General features: G+C 40.6%; 1 protein-coding gene across 1 annotated transcript in view; it reads right to left on the bottom strand.

Annotated features, from left to right (window-relative positions):
• Positions 1-24,325, bottom strand: part of LOC126281401 (26S proteasome non-ATPase regulatory subunit 4) — an 87,588-nt gene that overhangs the window by 54,246 nt on the left and 9,017 nt on the right. The window contains exons 2-3 of the mRNA XM_049980334.1: positions 11,689-11,829; positions 5,153-5,264 (exon numbers count right to left, since the gene is read on the bottom strand). Coding sequence (XP_049836291.1) covers positions 5,153-5,264; positions 11,689-11,829 — 253 coding nt within the window. The remainder of the gene's footprint in view (positions 1-5,152; positions 5,265-11,688; positions 11,830-24,325) is intronic.

Genomic DNA, 24,325 nt, shown 5'->3' with positions numbered 1-24,325 from the left:
ATGGCGCACTTTCTTTGCAACTAGTTTTATTTTTTTTTTTTTTTTTTTCTGCTCGATTATACTTTATTGCTGCAGTATTATTCTCCAGTAGCAGGATACAGTAACATTCTTTGTTGGAGTAACAGTTCTTACCAGCCTCAATTACAAAAATTTAACTTGAAATTGAAACAATGAAAAATTACCAGAATTCCAAAAAATGCCCAGAATTTCCCCGGTTTTCTCCTGAATGATAAAATTCCCGGGATTTTCCCAGATTTCCTGGTTGTCCTGAGTCATATACACTCTGAATGAGTGCTTTGAACCAGTTTTGGTCCGATGAAAGGAAGTATCTTGGCTACGGACATGACTGTCAACTTTGAAATGAAGTCTTTATTCATAAAATTACCAGTGCCAGACACTGTTAACATCTTAAGACGAAAGCATGGCACCCACTGTCTGTGAACTACTGTGCTACTGCTTAGCGATCTCCTATTTCGGGTGCAAATGGGACTTCTGTGAACAGACAGACAGTGTAGCTATGCTTGCCTATTGCTTCAGATGTCTTCATGGAACCATTTGATGGAACAGCACTTCTGTCTGCACCATTATGCCCAGAATGCTGGCTCTGATATGTTATTGACACCTGTGTTATCTGGCCATGTAGAGAAGAAGAGCTACATAACTTCAAACATCACTTCAATCAGCAGCACAGCAGAAGTCAATTAACTATGGAGATAGAGAAGAGTGGAGTGCTGCCTTTCCTCAACGTGTATGTTTACTGAAAGTGTGATCATAAATTTGGCCACACACTAAGCCCACCACCATGGACACACACCTACATGCCTCCTCCCACTATTATCCTATGCAGAAGAAATCCGCCCTGGACACTAACCAAGATGGTCCACTGGATTAGTGATGAACATCTGAAGACTGAGCTACAAAACCTTATGTCCATTTTTGGAGCTAATGGTCACAGTATGAAGACGATAGGTAAAACTATGAAGTTATAAAATATTGCATCACAAATTTATAGTAAAAATATATTAAACTAGTACATACTCACTGCAAATCATTCAGTTTCATCAGATAAAAGCACTAGTGATTGCAAAACACTGCTGCAACAATGTTTAGTTTATGGCTGAAAAAAGAATGTATTGCATTGAGGTAAATGTACAATTTCACATAGATGCAAACAAACTGCGAAAAGAAGTAAGAATGATAAATTATTCTCGGGTTGACAGCCGAGTCAATGCGCTGTTCTCCAGCAACGTTTCAGCAGGTGGGTGGAGTCGCTATGGGATCCCCACTGGCACCATGTATCGCTAATCTGTACATGGAATACTTCAAGGATATCGCCTTGGAAACAGCACGCCTTATCGATACGTGGACAATACTTTCGCGGTCTGGCCGCACGGCGAAGACACTCTTAACGGAATTTCTGAACCATCTGAACAGCATACACAAGAACATCAAGTTCACAATGGAAATGGAAGAAAATGGGTGCCTACCCTTCCTCGATATCCTTATAAAGAAGAAAACGGGCGGCACACTGGGACACTCGGTCTACCGAAAGAAAACGCACAGAGACCTGTACCTCAACGCCAACAGCTGCCATCACCCAGCACAACGGAAATCCGTGCTCACTACCCTTGTCCGCAGAGCTCATGACATATGCGACAAGGACAGTTTATCTGCTTAGATTCGGCACCTAAAGAAAACCTTCCAGATGAATGGATACTCCGAAACGCAGATTAGACGCGCTCTCCATATGAGCAAGAAGAAGGAGAAGAACCTTCAAGAAAATGAGAACAACAAAGGTCTGGCGTTCCTCCCATACACAGGACCACCCACGGCCAAGATTGCCAGGATACTGGAGAAGAACAAGATAAAAACGATCTTCCATCCTCCAACAAAAATCAGAAATATGCTGTGCTCACTGAAGGACAACTTGGATCTAATAACTCCAGGTTTTTACAGTATTTCCTGTGAATGTGGGAAACAATACATTGGGCAGATGCAGCGTTCGTAACGCAACGCATCTCTGAACATGTGAGAAGTGTCCGACTCGGACAAAAAGAAAAATCCGTGGTAGTGGAGCACAGCCTCAGTGAAGAACACACGTTTCAGTTTGAAGAAACCAAGAGACTGTGTAGAGCGAAAGGTTTCTGGGACTCAATTATTAAAGAGGCAGTGGAGATACGGGTTAGTGACAACCTGGTCAATCGGGACAGTGGCTTCCAACTCAGCAGCGCGTGGAATACAACATTATCAAAAATGAGACGAGAGCGCTCCGATGGAGGTAGGTCGGTGGCGGCATACGGAATAAACGGGCCACACCGAGACAAGACGCTAGGACACGGCGCCCGTGGCTCCTCTCCACCACGCGCCGCCGCGCCGATTCCGCTCGCGCCTGATTGGCCCGACCCGCGCCAAGGATGCAGAGAAGCCCGTGGTCCAGCGGATATAAAGACCCGGACGAGATGTGAACCCGACACTTCGCCTGAAGATGGTAAGTAAGAAACTTGCTGAAACGTTGCTGGAGAACAACGCATTGACTCGGCTGTCAACCCGAGAAGAATTTATCATCAAGATTCGCCGAGAAAGCCTGCATTTTCAAAGAAGTAAGAATGTATAACACTGCAATATAAGGTTACGAAATGTAATGATCACATAGGTTCATGGTGGACTGATGACCTTAGCTGTTTAGTCCCCCCTTAAACATCCCAACAACCACCACATAGGTTCAGTCATACATAAAGCAGTTTACTGGTAGAATTCTGGGGCAGTGCAATTAGTCTAAAATATAGATTTCTTACAAACAACTTGTGCGGCCCATCTTAGAATATTGCTCAAGTGTGTGGGACCCATACCAGGTAGGACTAATGGGGGATATTTGTTTACAGAAAAGTGCAGCACGAACAGTCACAGGTCTGTTTAATCCATGGGAGAGTCACAGAGATACTGAAGGAACTGAAATGGCAGAGTCTTGGAAGACAGACAAAATATCGCAAGAAAGTCTATTAAAGTTTCAAGAACCAGCTTTAAATGATTACTCTAGGGATATACTAAAACTCCCTATGTATCACACATGGATTGTGAGAACAAGATTAAAATAATTACAGCATGTAGAGAGGCATTCAAACAATTATTTTTAATGCACTCCATATGTGAATGGAATGGGAAAAAACTGTAGTAACTGGCACAATGGGATGTACCCTCTGCCATGCACCTCATGTTGACTTGCAGAGTATGGATGTAGAAGTAGATACCCCAAAGTTGCCTTTACTTAAAACTTTCAAATGAGATACAAGGGCTACTCGTAAATTAACCTCTGAATGGCTGCTTAGCTCTTCAGTGGGCACCCTGTTATAAAAAGTACAACAGCAGCAAGTTTTTATACCACATCAATTCCTTAACCCTGAGTTACTGCACCAACATTGCAATGTATTCTATTGGGGGTGCTTACCTGGCAGTACCACCATTGCAGTGTATTCTATTGGGGCTGCTTACTTGACAATGTTAAAATAGCTCCAATTTCTATGGTCAGCTTTTCAAGTTAATTTTCTGAACTTTATGCAACAAAGTGTTGAATGTTGTAAAAAGTACAACACACACCTGCTAGAGACAGCGGCATGCTTCGTTCTAGTGTTAATATGAATGAGTAAATGTAATATACAATTCACTATACTTATTCATTGTTTTTTATTCTATACACTTAGTAGTTTGTTTAGCAAAGACTTGTCTTTACTTAAAAATGTTCATACTGTACATTTTACAATCAGCAATTGCTTGTGACAATTTCAAGCACGCCTACTGGAAGGTCAAAACAAACAAATGCTTGTAGCTTCATGGCACTTGCATGGTCTTTATAACAAGACTTTGAAGGTTGGGTTGGGTCAGTCAGCTCTCTGTTGCATTTGCTAGTGTGTGTGCAGGAAGAGATTCAAATGGATAACACTACTTCATCTCATGCCAGCTGCAGGATACATTCTGCCAGACGCTCCTGTGAACAGGAGACACCTGTGCCTCCAAGAAGTTAACTTTGTCATGTGTACATGGATATTATTTTATGCAATGGTATTGTGAGGGAGTGGTGCAGAAAATTCAGGGCTGGCTGCACAGATGTGCTTAATAAAAGTGGCCGAGGAAGGCATTCAGTGGACTGATGAACTTGTGAAGGTGTCCTCAGCTTTGCTACTACTCCTTCAGTGCTGCCAAGCAAAGGAGGTGGAATTTCTGAGCAGAATTGATACAGAGGGCAAGACGTTTGCACATGAAAAATTCAAGGAGGGGCTGTCACGCTGCAATATAATGGTTCCAGCTTTGGAGGATCACAAAGGAATTTTGACAACAGAATTCATGAGAGTATTAGGTGAGACTACTACATCAGAAGTGTATTGTGAGACATTTATTAAACTACAAAGACTATTACTATTATTGGAGGAATCCGGAAACTGTGTCCTTCACGGCAATGAATGATCCCAAACTGAAAATCTAGCAAAGGATAACCCAAATTTTTAACATCCTCTCTATAGTCCAGACTTTTAACCAAGCGACTTTCATCTTCATCCCAAGATGGAGACCTGTCTGGCCACTCAGAATTTCAAAACCAATACTCAACTTAAGGACATGGTCAACTACTAGCTGAAGGACCAGGTGACAGCATTCTTTGTTGGAGGGATACAGAAGCTCTGGTACGACAAATGTTTGAATCTGAGTGAAAAGTAACGTTGTCATGTAAGTGCATACTGTATATACAAACAAATTACGTAATTCTTCTTCAATACCCAATCAAAAGTTAATTTACGAAAAACCTTCATACTTTCAGGTATGCCACTACTTACTAGGATTTCTATCTTCAGTTTTTTCTAATAATTTAAAAATATAGAATATAATGGACAGTTTACAGTTTTATGAGACTAATTTCTTCCAACTGCTAGAATAAAGTGCATGTACAAACCAAGTGGTGTTACATGTGAAAAGCATATTTTCATTTTTTTCCTCATTTTGTTTGATTTATTGTAATTTGCATGTTTCATCTATTGCAAGCAATTTTTTGGATGTGTGGTCTGCAATATCTGGTACATCCTCAGTTTACATTATCACTACAAGTTGTATGACATCACACATACTACATTAACTAAAATTTTAGCTTCTTACAACTTGAACTTACATGGGCAATACGGATGCCAGTAAGGAATTTAATATTTCCTTGAGGCTGGACTTGATGCAACTTTGACAGTATTCTCCCAACATCAGAAGTGAGTGTTGCAAGAACTTCAACACTGAAAATGTAAACATATTTATTCAGAAAATGTCTTCAACAGCGCATTTACACAAGGTAAACAAAAATATTATTTTTTAGAAACAAAAGATATTTATTTTCAAACAAGGATGATAAAACACCTGACAAATCAAAATAGTAAGTGTGAAATGAAATCACAGTCCTCCACTGCAACAGTGATAATGAAATTTTCATAAAATTTAAACGATCTACCTGATCTATAGTTGTACCACTGACATCCTGTTTGGTCTCTTCAACCACACAACTTGCAGCTATGTGCCATTTTCAAGCACAAGTTATCTCTACCTAAACAACTATTATTCAAAATCTTATGCTTGAAAATGGCAAATGCCGAAAATGTAATCATAAAAATAAAAAACAACAGCTGAAAGCAAGATGACTTAATTTTATATAACTTGTGGAAGCTGTGGACATATATTACAATAGATCAGTCAAATTTTTATTGCCCCTGGAAGCTGTTACATAGGCAACCTGCAACTGGACCCATGTAACTGAGCAATTTAGTAATATTAAAGATGGAAAACGAAAAGGGGCCTCTTGACAAAAATTTTGGATATTGAGCTATTGTAATTTTTACACTTAACAGTAAAATCTGAATAATTTGGAAAAAAGAAACTCTAAATTTGGGGATTTATGACACGTTCAATACTGGTGACAGATAATGTGTGTTTTGAGAAGTTTCACTTTATTAACATTATTTAATCTGTCCTCCAAGGCAATATTCATGTTCAAATTAGTCTTGGGACTGAGAGCTGGCTGAAACCTCCAGCAGAAAGCTATGAGATAGTCAGCGAGTCATAACATATAACCATAGGAGGTTGAGTGTCCACTGCAGTTAGCAGAAATACTGTCTCTTTTGAGCACAAAGTTGAGCGTAACAGTGAAGTTGCAGATCATGTAGGAATCAAATTAACTGTTGGATGTTTTTACTGGCCAACCCATTCCACAGCGACAGTTCTACAGTCGTTCAAAGAAAGTCTATTGTCAGTAGTACGTAAATATGCAAATCCTGCAACACTAGTTATAGATAACTTTAACCTGCAAGTATAGAATGGGGTGTTGATTGATTCATTGCAGGGGATGCAGACAGCCAGTCTTGCAAAGTACTTTTGAACGCATTTTCCAAAAACGCATCTTGAGCAGCTAGTTTGACAGCCCAAATGTAATGGAAATATCTTAAGAAATTCTAGTTACAAACAGGCTGGACCGTATCAACAGTGTAAGTAGACAGATGGGGATAAGTCATCATAACATTGTTATAACAACTATGGTTACAAAAGCAAATAAATCAGTCAAGAAGTCTAGAAGATGTTTCTACTAGAAAGAGCAGATGAGCAGTTGTTAAACATCTCACATAGACAGTGAACTGACATCACTTAGTTACAGTAAGATGGATGTACAGGAATTATGGGAAAAGTTTGAACAGATTGTTAATCACAGTCTGGAGAACTAATTGTCTAATATGTGGATTAAGCACAGAAAATACCCACTACGGTTTAACAACTAAATTTGGAAAATGCTGAGGAAACTAACACTGTTGCACTCTTGGTTCAAAAGAGAATGGGCAAATTCTGACACACACATGTCAGTAGAGATTCATGCATTTTGTGATAATATATGTGCATGAAGCTTACAACTACCACTGTCATGCCTTAGCAAACAATCTGGCTGAGAACCTATGGTAAATCTGGTCATATGTAAAATGGCTAAATGAGTCTAAGATTTCCATCCAGTTGCTCTTTGACCAGTCTGGTGTCACAGCTAAAGACAGCAAAATTAAAGCATGAGTTTTAAATTTCATGCTTAATAAATCATTCACGCAGGAGAATCATACAAACATACCATCATTTGACCTTGCAACTGATTCCTGTATGGATGACATAGTAATAAGCATCCCTACCATAGAGAAACAACTGAAAAAGTTGATACAAATCACGAGGCCTGGATGGAATCCCAATTCAGTTTCACAAAGAGTACTCTACAGCACTCGCCATATCTAGCTTGCATTCATCGTGAATCTCTCGCCCAGCACAAAGTCCCAAACATCTGGGGAAAAAAGCACAGGTGACTTCTCTATATAAGAGAGGTAAAAGAGCAGATGTTCAAAATTACAGATCAATATCCTCGACATCACACTGCTGCAGAATCCTTCAACATATTTTCAGTTCGGATATAATAAACTTCCTGAAGACCATGAAGGGTATGTCCACAAATCAGCATGGTTTTAGAAAGAATTGCTAGCAAAAAACTCAAGTTTGCCCTTTTCTCATATGATATGCCATGAATTCTACACATAGAGCCACAGGTAGATTCCATATTTCCAGAAAGCAATCAACACAGCACCCCATTGTGGATTGTTAACAAAGGTTAATAGCTTATGGAATAGGTTCCCAGTTATGTGAGTGGCTCAAAGACTTCTTATGTGACAGAACCCTGTATGTTGGAAACTAGATCTAAATGTAGAAAAATTAAAGTTAACGCACATGAATACGAAAAACAAACCCATAATGTTCAGATAGAGTATTAGTAACATCCTGCATGATACAGTCATGTTTAAATAGTTGAGTGTAACACTGCAAGGTGACATGAAATGGTCAAAGCAATGTGAGAATTGTGGTAGGGAACATGGATGGTTGACTTTGGTTTATTGAGATAATTGTGGGAAGTGTTGTTCTGTAAAGGAGACCACTAAACTGTCCTATTATTGAATACTGCTCAAGTGTCTGGGATCCATACAAAGGAAGACATCGAAGCAATTCAAGGGCAGGTTATTAGATTTGTTACTGGCAGTTTTGAACAACACGTGAATGTCATCGAGATGCTTCGGGAACTCAAATGGGAAACCCTAGGGAAAAAATGGCGTTCTTTTCGAGGAATACTACTGAGAAATTCAAGGAATACTATTGAGTAAATTTAGAGAACCAACATTTGAATCTAACTGCAAAACGATTCTACTGCTGCCAATTTACATTTCGTGTAAGAACCACGAAGATAAGGTATGAGAAATAAGGACTCATACAGAAGCAAATAGATGTTTTTCCCTCATTCTATTTGTAAGTGGAACACGAAATGAAATGTCTAGAAGTGGTACAGGGTGCACTCCACCACGTATCATATGGTGGCTTGCGAAGTGTGTATGTAGATGCAGACATATTTAAGAAACAAATTCTGTTTATATATTACCCTTAAAATGTCCTTTGTCAAGTGGTACAGACTTTTAAGTTAACATTACACATTAGGTGGTTAACTGCTTCACGCCTACTGTACACTGAAGTGCACAAAAATTTGCATTTGTTGCACAGCCAGCATTTTTTAAGATCATTATTACTCTGTGTTATGGCATATTTTAGAAGAAAGTTTTATTCTGAAGGCATTAATGGGCCCAAAATCATCTAAAATTTTGGATTCCGGAAGATTACTGAGATCCCCACATTTTAGGGTGACCAAAGGATTTTATTTTTTACTCCTATCTCAAGAGATTCATGATCATTCACAAACAGCATTTTTGCCTCTTCTTCTTTGGTTCTGGAACATCTGGCTGGTCAGATTCTTCCTCAGGATCCTTATGGTCTCTGACCTGGCATTCTGATTCTACTTCAGGACATGGAATGTCATTGTTTCTCTTTGTAATAGGTTCTGGTGTTTTTTAAAAACAATCTTCTCGATGTCATCTCTGCTGGTACTACTACACCAGGAAACTCAATGGGTCCATTTTCTTTGGGAAAGATAAGTTGCACACGTTCATTTCCGTCAATGTAAATTTTTCAAACAATGGTAAATCCAGGATGGAGTTTAAAAATGTAATGAAAAGGATAGTTACTACTAACCACAGAGCAGAGATGCTGAATCGCAGAACAGTACAATAAATAGGCCATTGGAAAGTTAGCTTTCAGGCAAAGTGTTTGTAAAAAGTAGACCACACACACACACACACACACACACACACACACACACACAAACTGCAGTCTCTGGCTCCAGATGCCACACCGTGTGTGTGTGTGTGTGTGTGTGTGTGTGTGTGTGTGTGTGTGTGTGTGTGTGTGTGGTGTGTGTGTGTGTGTGTGTGTGTTTGCGTTTGTTCTTGCTGGCCAAAAGCTAGCTTTCCAACAGTCTTATTGTTGAGCCTTTCTGCGACTCAGTAGCTTAACTGTATGGTGAGTAGCAACTATCCTTTTCTATACCTATTTTTAAATATACTCTATATTTGTAGCTGACAATACCTCAAAGTGGAAATATTTAGTTGTACAAGGTACTTTGTTAGCACCACTGTTCTTAAAGACACTTAGCCTGTCATAGGTATTCACAGCAACTTCACGTTTTTTCGTTTTTAGCAACAACAATTGTGTTAACATGGTTTGCAGGGGTAAGTTTTTGTTGGTACAGTTGTGTCAGCTGGCAGCTGGAGTTTCAGGGTTGCCAACTGCTAATAAACAGCATATATAAATATTTATAAATGTCATGTAAAAGGGGACCACTTATCTAGTTTGTCATTAATGAACTCACAAAACATTCTTCTTTTATACAAAGCTACCCTCAGCTCCTTAAAATGCCTATAAAATTTAAGAGAGACTATTTTGTGAAGCATTACATATGCAGCTGTTAAATATGGACAATAGACCTCTTGTTTGGCCACTGTTGTTTAGCCCTAAAGACAAGATGTCCATTTTCGAAAGACTTACATTGATTGCTTTTAATGATATTATTGACTCCTATAGGATTCAAACAACTTTCAAATCAATATGGGTGTGAACAGAATTAAGTAAATTACTAAAAAATGGAGCATTATTGAACATTTCTGCTTGTACCAAAAATTTTTTCCTCCAATAAGAGTTTTTTTCGTTTTCTGATAGATTTCTACTCAATACCTAGATGATGATGTGTAAGAAGCAATGTATCACTCTATCTCCATTCAAATTATTGTTATTCCATCCCATATGTTTCACTGTTTGATCTCCATCATTTCACGTATATTTATGTGGATATCAGAAATATTAAAAATTTTGTCCCCTGAAGGTAAGTTGTGGCCAGTAATGCAGTTTCATAATTTTATAGTTTTTTCATTCTGATACAATTACCCTACAATTCTTTTTATGATCTTTTTGCCTTATTTTACTCCATCTCTTTGTAGCTAGATTTCTCAAACACCCTGAACATGACTGGGACACTCCACATACCTATTATGAGAGTTTAAAAATTCAATCGTGCCATTTTCATTGGTTTGATACTGGTGTTTTGGCAAATATTTACAATTTCATTTCGACAACATGTAACTTGCGTCAGCCTCAACAACTATTGCTTATCACATCTTTCATGTGAACTTAGTGTCAATGGAAAGGGCTTCTTTGTTTCATGTTACAAATAAAATGATTTAGAAAGTGGAATTTTACACCCCTATTCGATAGAATGATACAAAATTAGTCTAGAGCACAATTCATTTCCTCAATATGTATTAACAGGGACAGAAAAACAGAAAAGATAACCAATACTCCAGCAGCAGCTGAGTGGTGGTAGCAAACAGTGTGGCATTTTGATTGTAATGGGAAACAAACTGACTTTTCACTGACAGTTTCACACGAGATATGTGATGCCTATTTGTTTGCATTAAATATTTATGGTTACATCACATAATGGAGAACAGCTTTTGTTAAAGACTAAAAATGTTTGCTGATATTTCCTGGTGATGCTAAGCAACTATTAGTATTCACCGGCCCTGGAAAGATAAGACTTTACCAAACTAGCAAGGTGTACTAATGAGGTAGAATGATTTTCAACAAGAAACCTTAAGAATGACTGTCTCAAAGAAGAGAAACATATTTTAGAAGTGAATGAGTATTTTAATTTTGCTGGGCCTATTCTCTTTCACGTGGAGTAGACTACTGGATTATATGTAACACACTATGTATAGATGGACTGCAGAGTGACTACATCCTGCTGTCTCTCAGGCGCATAACCAAGCGTCAGCGAACATCTGCCTCAAACAATAGTTGTTCCCCATGTGTTTCAAATTTTTCTGTCAAATGTCTAGGGACGATAATCCCTAGACATTTGATGGAAAGAATTTGAAACACCATGTTTCTCTTTGGTTGATTTTGGTATGGTCCACCAATGTTTAAGTAAATCCTATTTCCTGCCCAAGAAAAGGACTGGGCCTGTCTAGGAAATCAGAATTTCTGTAAAGTTTGTGAACTAAAATTTTGTCAACTGGTCTGCTTCAATAAGATTTTGGAATTCAGCAGGTAAAAGCAGCTGGTTTACATTTTATTTGCTTAATTTTCTTACCACTATGTTGCTATCTATTACTGTGGTCAATTTAATTCAGAAGCATTTTTGATCATCCCCTTCATCTTAATCTATTACCCTTATCCCCAATATGTGTTGCAGCACTTAACAGTAACATATCTTACTTTGCTAAAGTAAGCAGACCAACATTGTTCTCTGGATTTGATCTGATTTTTGAATGGCATACAAGGTTCACTGCATCCTGCTGAGCTTGTAGCCGAGTAGGAACAAAATCACCATTTCTCATGTAGTCACTGTTATCAACACTGAAACAAGAAACAAAGATTTAAATTTTTCTCTGTGTCTTAAACAAACTATACAATCAAAATGCAATGATAGGCCAAATGCTCATTCAGTAACACAGATTTATCTGTTTAAAACGAATACATCTCACATTTCAACCAATCAATTAACAGAATAATTGTACATTAGACATACAAAATTTCAATTAAAAAAGTAACTGATGTAAATATACTGTTTCACGGCATACTGTACTATTTTTAACTGCTAACCCATGTAGCATGCAGGACATCAAATTTCTTGATATCTCAACCAGCTAATTATAACAAATACCATTCCTCTGTTACACACATTAAAGACTGCATATATCAACACACACACACACACACACACACACACACACACACACACACACACACACACACACACCTAACAGCAAACAAAACCAATTTTTACTAAACTGTATTTCTTGACTAGCCTGAATGTGTCCATACATCAACAGATCAGAATAACAATCATCAGTTCAACACTACGTGCTGGACAGCAGGAAATAATCTGTTGTGTAGTGGAATACTAATGCATTACACAGATTAGTAGCACTGGTGAGCAATGGTATTTCACTGCAGGATATGGCATTGAAATGAACCAGGTAGCATTTGTTCTCTATGCTACGAATGGCTAGTGTTGCCAGCTGATCAGAATGGCAAATCTCCATGTACACCTATGTAATTGTTGTAAAGGACTGTGGGAAGGAAAGATTCACACATCTAGTTCTACAAATACATTATGACACAGGACCTTCAGATTCACAGAACAAGTCAAGTTATACATCAACAGGCAGAGATAATTACAGCTTGCTACTTCAGTAAACTCTACTAACAATAAATTATGACACGCACTAATCTATTCACACTGATAATTGAAGAAATTACTTCCAACTTTACAGGAGTCCAATATTGTGTATTAGGTAATTTTTTACTAATTTCTATGAGGGTTGGAACTTAAGTTGTGGCAACTATTTATTCACAACTGAGACAAAAAAAGTTACATGTTTGCACCTGTTACTTCCCTTCATACATGATTGCACCTGTTACTGTCCTTCAAAGTACTAAACTGCTTGTGTTAAACCTGTTGCCAGCAATGTGGAAGGCTTAGTATACCATTAGCAGAGCCTGTTCTGTTGATGGTTGGAGCAGTCTACTGCCTCTCGAATCTCTGGAACAGTTCTGAAGCGAATGCCACAAAGTGGTTCCTTCATCTTCGGAATCAAATCAAAGTCACAAGGACTAAGTCTGTGGAGTATGGTGGATGGTACAGTACTTCTCAGTCCCATCAACCAAACAGAGCAGCCGCAGCTTGCACTTATGCACTCACGAATTGTTGTGCAGAAAGCGTAACCGCTTCTTTCGCAAAGCTGGCCCAGGTGATGCTCCAAAAATGAACAGTAATACTAAGCATTGATGTTCTGCCGTGGAGGAACATAATGCATTAGGATAACACCATCACAGTCGTACATGAGAATTACCATAACCTTCACCATACTGGGGCTCTGATGCGCTTTTGACTTTCGCGGTTACCCATGTGACGCCATTCGTTGGACTGGCGTTTTAGTTTTGGCTAGAACGATGTGACCTATGTCTCATCCAGTGTTACAAAATGGTGTAAGAAAGCCTCTCCTTCATGCTCATAGTGCTCCATGTGCGTCTGAGCAGCATCGTAACGAATCCATTTCTGCGTTTCCGTCAAGTAATGCGGAACCCATTGTGATACAATTTTTCGCATGCCCAGATGTTCCCTCAGGATGCGAAGCACAGTCGTTTGCACTAATCCGGTTTCGTGAGTGAGCTCACAAATCATATGGCATTGATCACAGCCCATTAATGCGGCAACAGCATGCACTACTACTTCAGAGATGCTAGGATGACCTGCCTGATGCATGTCTGCCACAGTATGCCGGCCTTCGTTGAAAGCTTTTACCCTATGTGCCACTGTCCTGTATGACAATGCCGATTCCCTGCACGACTAAGACCTTGATGACACTGTCATGCTGTACAACCTCTGGCACATTCAATCTTGTTCCAACTCCGTTGTTCCTGTTTCAAAAAATTAGTGACATCGTTATGTTAGACTGCTCGCTCACAAGTGACTGTGTTTCCCTCGATTGTGGGATGGGCGAGTCCATTTGCTTGGAGGTAACATAGGTATGTCAAAAATGTGTGCTATTGCCAAAAATAGTAGATTCCATTGCATAGTGTCTCCTTGGCAGTGTTGCCACTATTTAAGTTCCAACCTACGTAGTACTGTGACCGTGAATTGCACAGTCCTATTAAACTTCACTCGTTACTAACTACAAATACCATTAGGGAGTAAGCACATTGCCATGTAAGTGAAAACCCTGGGGTCCCTGAAAAGATGTTTGCAAGGTACTTTGTCATCAACATTGCTCAACCTTCTTATCACACACATCTCTAGAATAGATACCTTCAACTGTAATGCTTCCAGAAACTAGGTCACAAGAAAGCGACTAGTGAGAGTTGCCTAGCAAGCCTGTCTGCAAGTCAACACAGAGATTTCTAAGTACAAAGCAGTAGAACTGACATTTTGGTTAGCTTCGCCACTCATTCTGTGATTAATCTGGATGTCCATGAACTTAACATACCAAGCTTCATTCAGTGTACACACACTTGTCTCAACTTCTGGTAACTACAGGTTATTTTGATCTGTTTCCAGTTGTATAATAGTTGTTTCTGTACAACTCAAGAGCTGTTATTTGTGAAACAGTTGAAAGCCCATTCCATTATTCTCCTAACTGTGCTTGTAATTTTACCAATATACTGTGTCAGCAACATTACAATGATTAAAGAGTACTCCAATGTCCTAGGTATATTATTAATGTCGACAAAGAACATCACAGGGCCAACCACTGAATCCGTAACATATGATACATAATATTTCCCCCACTCAGAATTTAATCTTATTCCTCTCATCTCATTTACCAATATGGTCTGCTATTATTTACAGTTTGACAACTCCACGTACTGCAACGATTTCAGTCTTTCAGGCAATACATCTTGACTCATCGACTCATTACAAAGATGGTATGGGTTAGTGATGTAATTGTTTCTGTGATATCTTTAACAGATGATTTTGAAAAATTAGTGTCTTTAGGTGGAGTATCCATTGCCTGTCTTAGTAAGTTTATTGGTTGGTTGGCTTAAAAGGGAGGGAGGTGCAGGAGGTGGGGGGGAGGGAGGGGGGGGGGGGGGAGGGTCCAAACTGAGAGGTCATCGATTCCTTGTTACCAGTAAAATAAGTACACTATGGGGCAGGGGGGAATAAACAGGAGAAAGGAAAAACCAAAAGAACGACAGACGGACAACCAACACTACTATGGGCAAAACAGGAAAAGAAAACCACAGAGAGAATCAAGAAACAGGTAGAAGGGGTAACAACAAGACAGCAGATGATCGTGGCTGGCAGACAACGAGAATATAAAAAGGAAAAGCCAGCCACTCTGTGACACATTAAAGGCTGGAGAACACAAAGGGATAAAGGACATGTGTTGTATATAGAATGATAAAACCCACCATCACGCATAAAAAGTAAAACTAAATTAGCTGATGACGCGTTGTCTGCTAAAGTTAATGGCAACAACTTTGTTAACTGAAGAGTCCATCGCAGGGCTGCCAAAGAAGGACAACTCACCAAGATACGGGCCCCTGTCAGCCGGGCGCTGCACTGACACTGAGTTGGATCATCATGGGGCAGGAGGTAGCTGTATGTGACCCAAGTGTGGCCAATGCGAAGCTGGCAGAAAACCACAGAGGCCCACATGGAGACTGCCACACATTCGTAGTCTCCTTAATGGTACACAGTTTGTTGTACGTGCTGAGGTTATGCCATTTTGTCTCTCAAAGCTGCAAAACTTTGCGGCATAGTACTGAACTCAGCCGATCTCCATAAGAGGTTTCCGCATAGCCTGTTTGGAAAGTTTGTTGCCTGGGATTTCGACGTGACGTGACCTGGGGTCCAGACAAACACCACTGAATGACTGGACAGTTCTGGCACGCAAATGGACTCCTGGATGGAAGGCTTACGAGGATAGCACTGGTCGACAGCTTTTAGGGTGCTCAAGGAGTCAGTACACAGAAGGAATGACTCCCCAGGGCATGAACAGATGTGCTGAAGAGCACGAGATATAGCCACCAGCTCAGCAGTGAAAACACTGCAGCCAGCGGGCAAGTAATGCTCTTCAATATGTCCGCCACGGACATACGCGAAGCCGACGTGAGCATCAGCCATTGAGCCGTCTGTGTAAACCACTTCATGACCTCTGTACATGTCAAGAATCGAGAGGAAGTGGCAGCGGAGAGCCGCGGGGTTAACTGAGTCCTTAAGGCCATGTGAAACGTCCAGGCGAAGCCGCGGCATAGGTGTACGCCATGGAGATGTACATAAATGTACCTCAAGTATAGGTGGTAAAGGCCAAGTATAGGTGGTAAAGGCAAGGACTCCAGTTCAGAAAGAAGGGATCGGACACGAACTGCAGAAGCCCAGACCTTGGCCGCCGATGCGGGTGATGAACTGCAAGTTCCGACATCTCTGCCTTGGCCAGTAAGTACGGTGCCATCTCCGAAGGGGTTATGGGCGTGTAAATCTCCCAAAAGTAGAAAAGGTTTAGGGAGTTGATCAATCAGTGCAGTATTACATTCAGGGATACTGCACCACCTGGAGGAAGACATACATTGCACACTGTTATTTCTTGCGTTGTCCTTATTCTGACAGCCACAGCTTCAAGAGGAGTTTGAAGGGGCACATGTTCATGACAGACTGAGTTTAGGACATAAACGCAAACTCCGTCTGACACTCAATTATAGTCACTACAGTTCCTGTGATATCCCTCATATCCAGGGAGGGCACAGGATGGCATTGCCGTGAACCATGTTTCCTGAAGGTCAAAACAGAAAGCAAGAGAAAAGCCTAACAGTTGACGTAGCTCAAACAGTGGAAAAAACCGCTGCAATTCCACTGGAGTATGATGTCATTGTGAGACTGGGAAGGCACGGAACATTCAATTAGGCAGTTTACACCTCAAGGTCACCAGCTGCCACCAACTTTTTGCCTGAGCAGTCTATATCCATCGTGTCTGAGTGTCCGGCGAGATCTAGGTCCTCAACGAACACCAGAACCTCCACCTCATCCACAGAGCTTGTAGGTAAGCAGTGGTGTGGGCGCCATTGCAATTCCCTTAGTCTTGGGGACCTTCTTTTTGGATTTCTCTTGCTGTTCCTTGCGTTTCCGTGGCTAGGAGGATTTCATTGACTCAGTCTCTATGACTGAGGATGAGTGCGAAGCCCTAGAACCAGCTGCTTTTGGGCTCGTCAGCCGCTGGTGGGTGTCATCTTTCCCACTAGTAGATATCTGGGAAGGGAGTGGCACAAGGGACCCCTTCCTAGCGAAAAGAGCCGAAGAAGACTTACACTTCTCCTGCTCAGAAGTGGGGACTGATATCAATGATGGTTGGGGGGGGGGGGGGGGGGCAGCATTGCTCCCCAAGTAGGTGATGCGGGAGCAACAGGGAGAAGTGTCCACCCCCCACCCCCCCAAAAAAAAAAAAATAATAATCAAGGGGGCAGGTGTAGTCTTCTGGTTCTGAGATGTGACAGGAATGTGAGGAACTGATGGGCAATAACTGTTCTCATAGTGGCAGCATAACAGGTCATAGCCACAGGATATATGCGTTCAAATTTCCTCTTAGCATCAGTCTAGGTCAGTCGGTCCAGTGTCTTATATTCCATGATTTTCCTCTCTTTCTGTAAAATTCTGCAGTCCGACGAGCAAGGTGAACCATGCTCTCCGCAGTTGACACATATGGGAGACGGGGCATATGAAGTATTGGGATGTAATGGACACCCACAATCTCGACATGTGACGCTGGAAGTACAGTGGGAAGACATATGGCCGAACTTCCAGCACTTAAAGCACCACATCGTGGGAGGTATGTACGGCTTGACGTCACAGTGGTAGACCATCACCTTGCCCTTCTTGGGCAATGTGTCACCCTTGAAGGCGAAGATGAAGACACTGGTGGCAACCTGATTATCCCTCAGACCCCGACAATGCGCCAGATGAAATGAACTCCTCACCACTCTATATTGGCTCGCAAATCGTTGTCAGGTTGCAAAAGAAGGTCACTGTCGAATATAATACCCTGGATCATATTTAAGCTCTTATGGGACGTGATGGTAACAGAAACATCCCCCAACTTGTCACAAGCGAGTAATGCCTGTGACTGGGCAGAGGATGCTGTTTTTATCAAGACTGATGCAGTGCACATTTTGGACAAGCCCTCCACCTCCCCAAACTTGTCCTCCAAATGCTCCACAAAGAACTGAGGCTTCATGGACATGGAAGATTCCCCATCAACTCTCGTACATACAAGGTACCGGGGCAAATAAGCTTCACTGCCATCCTTGGGGTGGCATTCCTCCCATGGTGTGGCCAGGGAGGGGAACGATTTGGAGTCATATTTCTTAGCATTGAAGTTAGACTTTGCTCACTCAGAGACTGCTGGCGGCGGACCACCAGCAACAGATGACGTACTATGCTTTATGGTGTGTCATCTGCCCTGATGCCACTCACTCTGACCAGGGGCCCTCCCCACAGGCACCACTCATCTGCAGCAAAGGCCACCTGGCAGGATGGCCATTACCGGGAGTCCTGATGCCCCAGGGTGATGGGCATCTACTCCTTAGCATACATGGGGAGTTAACGGCACAGGCATCAGCAGAGCAATCCCTGTGTAGTCAGGGGGGCTACAACCAACAGGGTACATGGCAGCCCCGCCACAACAGACTGGCTACCGTGCTGGATATGAGGTGCAAAGAATTCCATGGTCATGGTCGGTACAGAAAAATAGTGGGTGGAGGAAAATGCACCCAGGAGATGGAGGATCAACAGGACTGCATGCCTTGATGAAGAAGTGGGCTAAAGATCTCAATGCACGATGCAACATGTAAGGCACCCTTCCCCAATTGGCTCGCTGTTTGAGAAAATTTGGAAAATGGAAGTCAAACCCTAAAGGGGACCATCACATAAAGGCCAAAAGGTGAGATTCTCCTTTTACTCACCTCTTACGACAGGTAGGAACACCTCGGGCCTATTCTAACCCCTTGGCCCAAAGGGGCTAAGTTTATTAGATCTGTTTTTCATGGAGCAGCTTGTTTTGTCCCTGTGTTTTTGGCTACTGTGAGGAAGAATACATTGAATTTATTAGCCAATGATATGATTTTATATCATCTGCCTCTTGGATACTGTTATCTGGATATTAAATATTATTTTCCTTATTACAATATTAGTTTCATGTCAGATAATGCTTCTTCTTCTTCTTCTTCTTCTTCTGTATCCGGATGCACCAATTATATCTTCCCTTCCCAGTAATTAGCAAAGTAGTTTGCTTTGTCATTGACTTTCAAAATATCATCTTTAGTGCATGTTATAGACATATCTGGGCAAATCAGTAGGTGGTCCAAGTCCTGTATTGCTCCGCATTCACACCTATCGCTATCACTGTAACCCCATTTAAATAGGTTTGATTTGCACCCATTTACTCCAGTACGCAGCCGGTTTAATGACCTCCAAGTTGTAAAAGGTAGTTGAAATCCTGCAGATCCCTCCTCAAGTAGTTCCATTGTGGAGTGTGGCACCATTTCTTCCCAAAGAGATAGCCGCCTTGCGGCGGGCTTGGTGGCGAGCTCTTCAGTAGTTTCAATTAAACTCCTGCGGGATTTCAGCCGGACACGTTGTTTTCGGTGCATATGCAACGGGTGTTGGGGATCATTCATTTGTTTTGATCTTTCTATCTCGGCGGCTACTTGTCTGCGGATAGTGGGTGGTGCTATGCCTATGATGGGATAAATGATGTCTGTGGGAGTTGGTTTGAGGCATCCTGTGGCGATACGTACAGTTTCGTTTACGGCGACGTCAACTTGCTTAGTGTGAGCAGAGTTCCTCCAAACTGGCTCCGCAAATTCCGCTGCTGAGATACTCAGCACCAGACCCGTGGTGCACAAAACATGTGGTTGAGCTCCCCACGATGAGCCTGTTAGCTTCCACAGTATGTTGTTCCTGGCACAGACCTTTTTTTTAGTGTTGTGGCAGTGCTGCTTAAAAGTAAGTGCTCTGTCCAATGTTACTCCCAGGTATTTTGGGCTGTTTGTATGTTTCAGCTCTTCCCCTTGCCACATGACTCGGAGTTTCCGTTTGGCTTGTTTGTTCCTAAGATGGAAGGCGGATACTTGAGATTTACCAGGGTTTGGTTTGAGATTATTGCCGTCGTAATAGGTAGCAAGTTCTGTTAAGGCTCCTGTGAGATTCTCCTCCACTTGTTCAAAGGTTTTATCCTGTGTGGCCACTGCTGCATCATCAGCATATATGAACATTCGTGTCTGGTGGCTGATGGGAAGATCATTGGTATAGATGTTAAATAATATTGGAGCCAAGACACTACCCTGTGCAAGTCCATTTTTCTGTGTCCTCCATCGGCTGTTTTTAGATTGTAAGGTTACATAGTAGCGTCTGTTCTGTAGCATGCATTTCACGAACATAGAAAGGGTGTAGTCCTTACTGACATTATACACTTTCTGGGTAAGCAACTTATGGTTAACTGTGTCATATGCAGCACTGAATCCAGGAATGCGACCCCAGTTACTTCTCCTCTCCGATAGCCGTCTTCGATGTACTGTGTGAGATTAAGGATTTGGCCACAGCATGATTTTCCTGGTCGAAATCCAGCTTGTTCGTTAATGAGGGCTTTGTCCACATAATCGGCTATGCGTTTGAGGATCATTCGCTCCAGCACTTTAAATAAATGACAAAGCAGTGAGACAGGCCGAAAATTTTTAACTTCAGCTGGGTCTTTCCCTGGTTTTAGTAACGCAATAACCCGAGCTTTCCTCCACAGTTTAGGAATTTGCATTGTTGTAATACAGTGATTCATTAGCTCTAGGATCCATGTTTGTACTGCCGGTCCAAAATGTTTAAGTTGCTCAGGTCTCAGATCATCGAGGCCAGCGGCCTTATTGTTTTTCAAATCTTTGATGGCATCTTGTAGCTCCTGAATGAAGAACGGGCGAGCTAGGAAGTTAATCTCCTCGTTCAGTTTTCTTTTAATTTTGCCATTCCTGATCTTCCTTTTAGTTTTTCTGCTCATGAGTAGTTGAGCTATGCTAATGCTAAAAAAATGTGTCTGATCTCATAATCTTGAATTTTTTATGCAGAGTACATGGTTTTTTGCTTTTTTGGTCTCAGAACAAAGAATTATGCAATAATGCCTGTTAATAATTGGTAAGTCTTCAACAAGAGCTATTCCTCTGCATTAAAAATGCTCTCTCTTCCTAGCGCAAAATACATTATCTCAGATGTTACACTTTTCTTGGCTTCAACTGTAATTTTCATTGAACCATTGTGTAGGAAAATTGGATGTATTAGTTTGTAAGAATAGTTTTGGAAATAATACAATTTGTCATCTAATGTATGTTCTTGGTAAACAACTATTCATTTACAATCCTCTTAAATTTTATTTTTCCCTTCCTATTTAAATCTGAGTGATAAGGATGCTTTATTGTCAGCATTTGATCATCATGGTCAGATAACTTATTATGAAAGCTAACATCTATTCAATAAAGAACAGTTGCTTTTATGAATAAATTATCACTCACTTTGTATTATGCTTTTCTACTCTGTTGGGAATGTTTCTGTGGGGGGCTTGATCACAGATAGATTGTCACTTATGATGTTAAGTTGCAGAAAAATACAATTAATTACACAAAGCTTTCGATCTGAGCTTCCGTAGCTGGCGGTCATATGTCCATGAGGTGTGCGTTTCTCTGATTCTCTTTTGCTGATGAAGGCTGTGGCCAAAAGCTTTGTTTAAGTGTCTTAATCGTGCCTATCTGCAACTTAATGCGTCTTCTTTACAGTAAGTAACAATCTATCTTTCCCTAATTGTTAAAGGTAAAAATGTGTTATGATTGCTACCCTTTGTACTTCTCAAGTTTCTATTTGTCATTTATCCACTAACTGTTGCAATGGTGTCTCCAGTCATTCAACCACTCTGTTTTTCAGAAACATTTACCCTGAAAAAGACCTAGTTAAAATATCAGAAATCATAGTGATCAGACAGACAAAGCACTGCTTTCAGAAATGTGCAGTGCAGGTAATCTCTCACTGGAAACATTCTGATGCAGAACATGGACTGTGCGATGTGACCAAGGGAGAGGTGATGCACAATCACATCTCACTCATGATCACCCCACTCCAGTGAATGACTCCTGAAGCTCTATTTATATACTTTCAACAGAGTGCTTCATACTATAGCACTTTGATTAAATTTTTATGAGGAGCAGTTTCAGCTGTGTGTGTCATGTCGTTCTCCGTTACATAGTTATGTCCCAGCACTACACCACCATCTTGATCAAGATCTTTGCTCAGAGATCCTACACCGCATGTGACACACTAAAGATGACCTCTTAATTTTTTTAACCTTCTGTTTACTACTAACATTAACTTGCATTTTCTTCCCCATCTTGTTAAAACTGTTCTTCGATCCTTTGGTTAGTCTGCACACTTGTGACCACTATCTCCACAGCAGTAAAGCTATTCAAGATATCTAGTCTAAAGTTAGTACAAAGCAACATCTTTTGAACATTTTGCCTGATCTGACAAGTTTTGCCACATTCCAGATATGTACCCTACTCCTCTAACTTTACTGCTCCTAACTGCTGCTCTTAACTGTTCCGGTTCTGCTTGTGCTACTATTAGCTCATTTTCTAGTTTTAAGACACTTGTGGAGTGATATGCACAACTACTACAGCACCAAATGTATATTTTTTATATGATCTATACTATTATGTTAAACAGTCAGATGACAGATAAAGAAAACTTGTTAAAAAGATTTTACATTACTACTAATGACACTTGCTTCTTTGTCTTTCATATTACAAAATATTTCACAGAAAACTTTGCTTAATTTTACTGTTCTATTTTTTGTGGTTTGAGGTCCTAGGTAGTGTTTATTTTTTAATTTAATTTTATTCATCCAGGAATAATCTCAATGATATATGATTTGTCACATATTACAATGAAAATATGGCTCAAATACACACACACACACACACACACACACACACACACACACACACACACACACACACACACATAAAATAATAAAATTATGTTTTTATGAGGGTATGACTGCTTGTTGACAGTGGCCTTGCTGAAGGAATCATCCCATTGTTTGCCTGAAAACTAAAACCACACAACAACTAAATAAGGATGGCCAGGCAGGACAAACTCAATTGCTCTGCATCATTCAGTTTGTCTCTGTAGTAAATATTTTTTTGATTATTCAGAATTTGCACATAACACTTTATAATATGATAAATAGTTTTGTACCATGTCTTTGCACCTCTCTACGTTATCTTACAGAAACCGAGGTATTAATTCATACACTGAATTGAGTGACACATACATTACTAATGGCATCAAACAACCTGGGAGTTGCATAAAATAAGATTTCTGCAAGTCTTCAGTATAGTAATGTGTTCTGTGTAAGTAAGCATTTTAAATGGCTTTCTGTTTGATGATGCGTGATTACAATGGCCTAAGAATTATCTTATGTATTTTTGTTTTTGTCACACACACACTATATCCTTGAGGATCTTTTTGCCACAGACCTTTGAACAATAAGAGTATCTATCTTCATCTGTTCCCAACTGAGATAAGTTTTGTATGAAAGGACTATCTTAAGGGGACAATGCTTTCTCAAGTGTTAGTGAAACAGCAAGTATTTCCCTACTGATTCTACAGTAGATTATTTAAGCAAAGCATATAGGCAGGATTTCCCAAAAAGTAAAAAAAAAGTATTATGGGTTGTAAAATTATCTTCAAGTTAATAGTTAGAACATGGCGTACCAGAAAAAGGTTTTAGGCAAATAAGAAGAAAAGCAGAATTTTTATATAAAACAAAGATTCCAAGACTTACCAAGGGGGAAAGTGCCGGTAGATAGGCACAATGAATAAAACACACACACAGAATTTCGAGCTTTCGCAACTGGCGGCTGCTTCGTCAGGAAAGAGGGAAGGAAAAGGAAAGATGAAAGCATGTGGGTTTTAAGGGAGAGGGTAAGGAGTCATTCCAATCCCGGGAGCGGAAAGACTTACCTTAGGGGGAAAAAAAGGATAGGTATGTATGTAATGTGTGTGTGTGTGTGCGCGCGCTCGCGCTCGCCCACACACACACACACACACACACACACACACACACACACACACACACACACACACTACATACATACATACATACATACACAGACATAAGCAGACATATTTAAAGGCCTTTAAATATGTCCGCTTATGTCTACAACTCGCAACAAATGGAACTTAAGTTCACTAAACAACTCGCTTTGATCAAGTTTAATGCTCCCATTAACTACGGCCTTCACAGCAGAGTGCTCAGAACAC

This window comes from Schistocerca gregaria, chromosome 7, assembly GCF_023897955.1.
Source record: "Schistocerca gregaria isolate iqSchGreg1 chromosome 7, iqSchGreg1.2, whole genome shotgun sequence".
NCBI classification, from domain to species: Eukaryota; Metazoa; Arthropoda; class Insecta; order Orthoptera; family Acrididae; genus Schistocerca; species Schistocerca gregaria.
The sequence above is the reverse complement of the archived record's forward strand: the minus strand, read 5'-3'. Positions and strand labels throughout refer to the sequence as shown.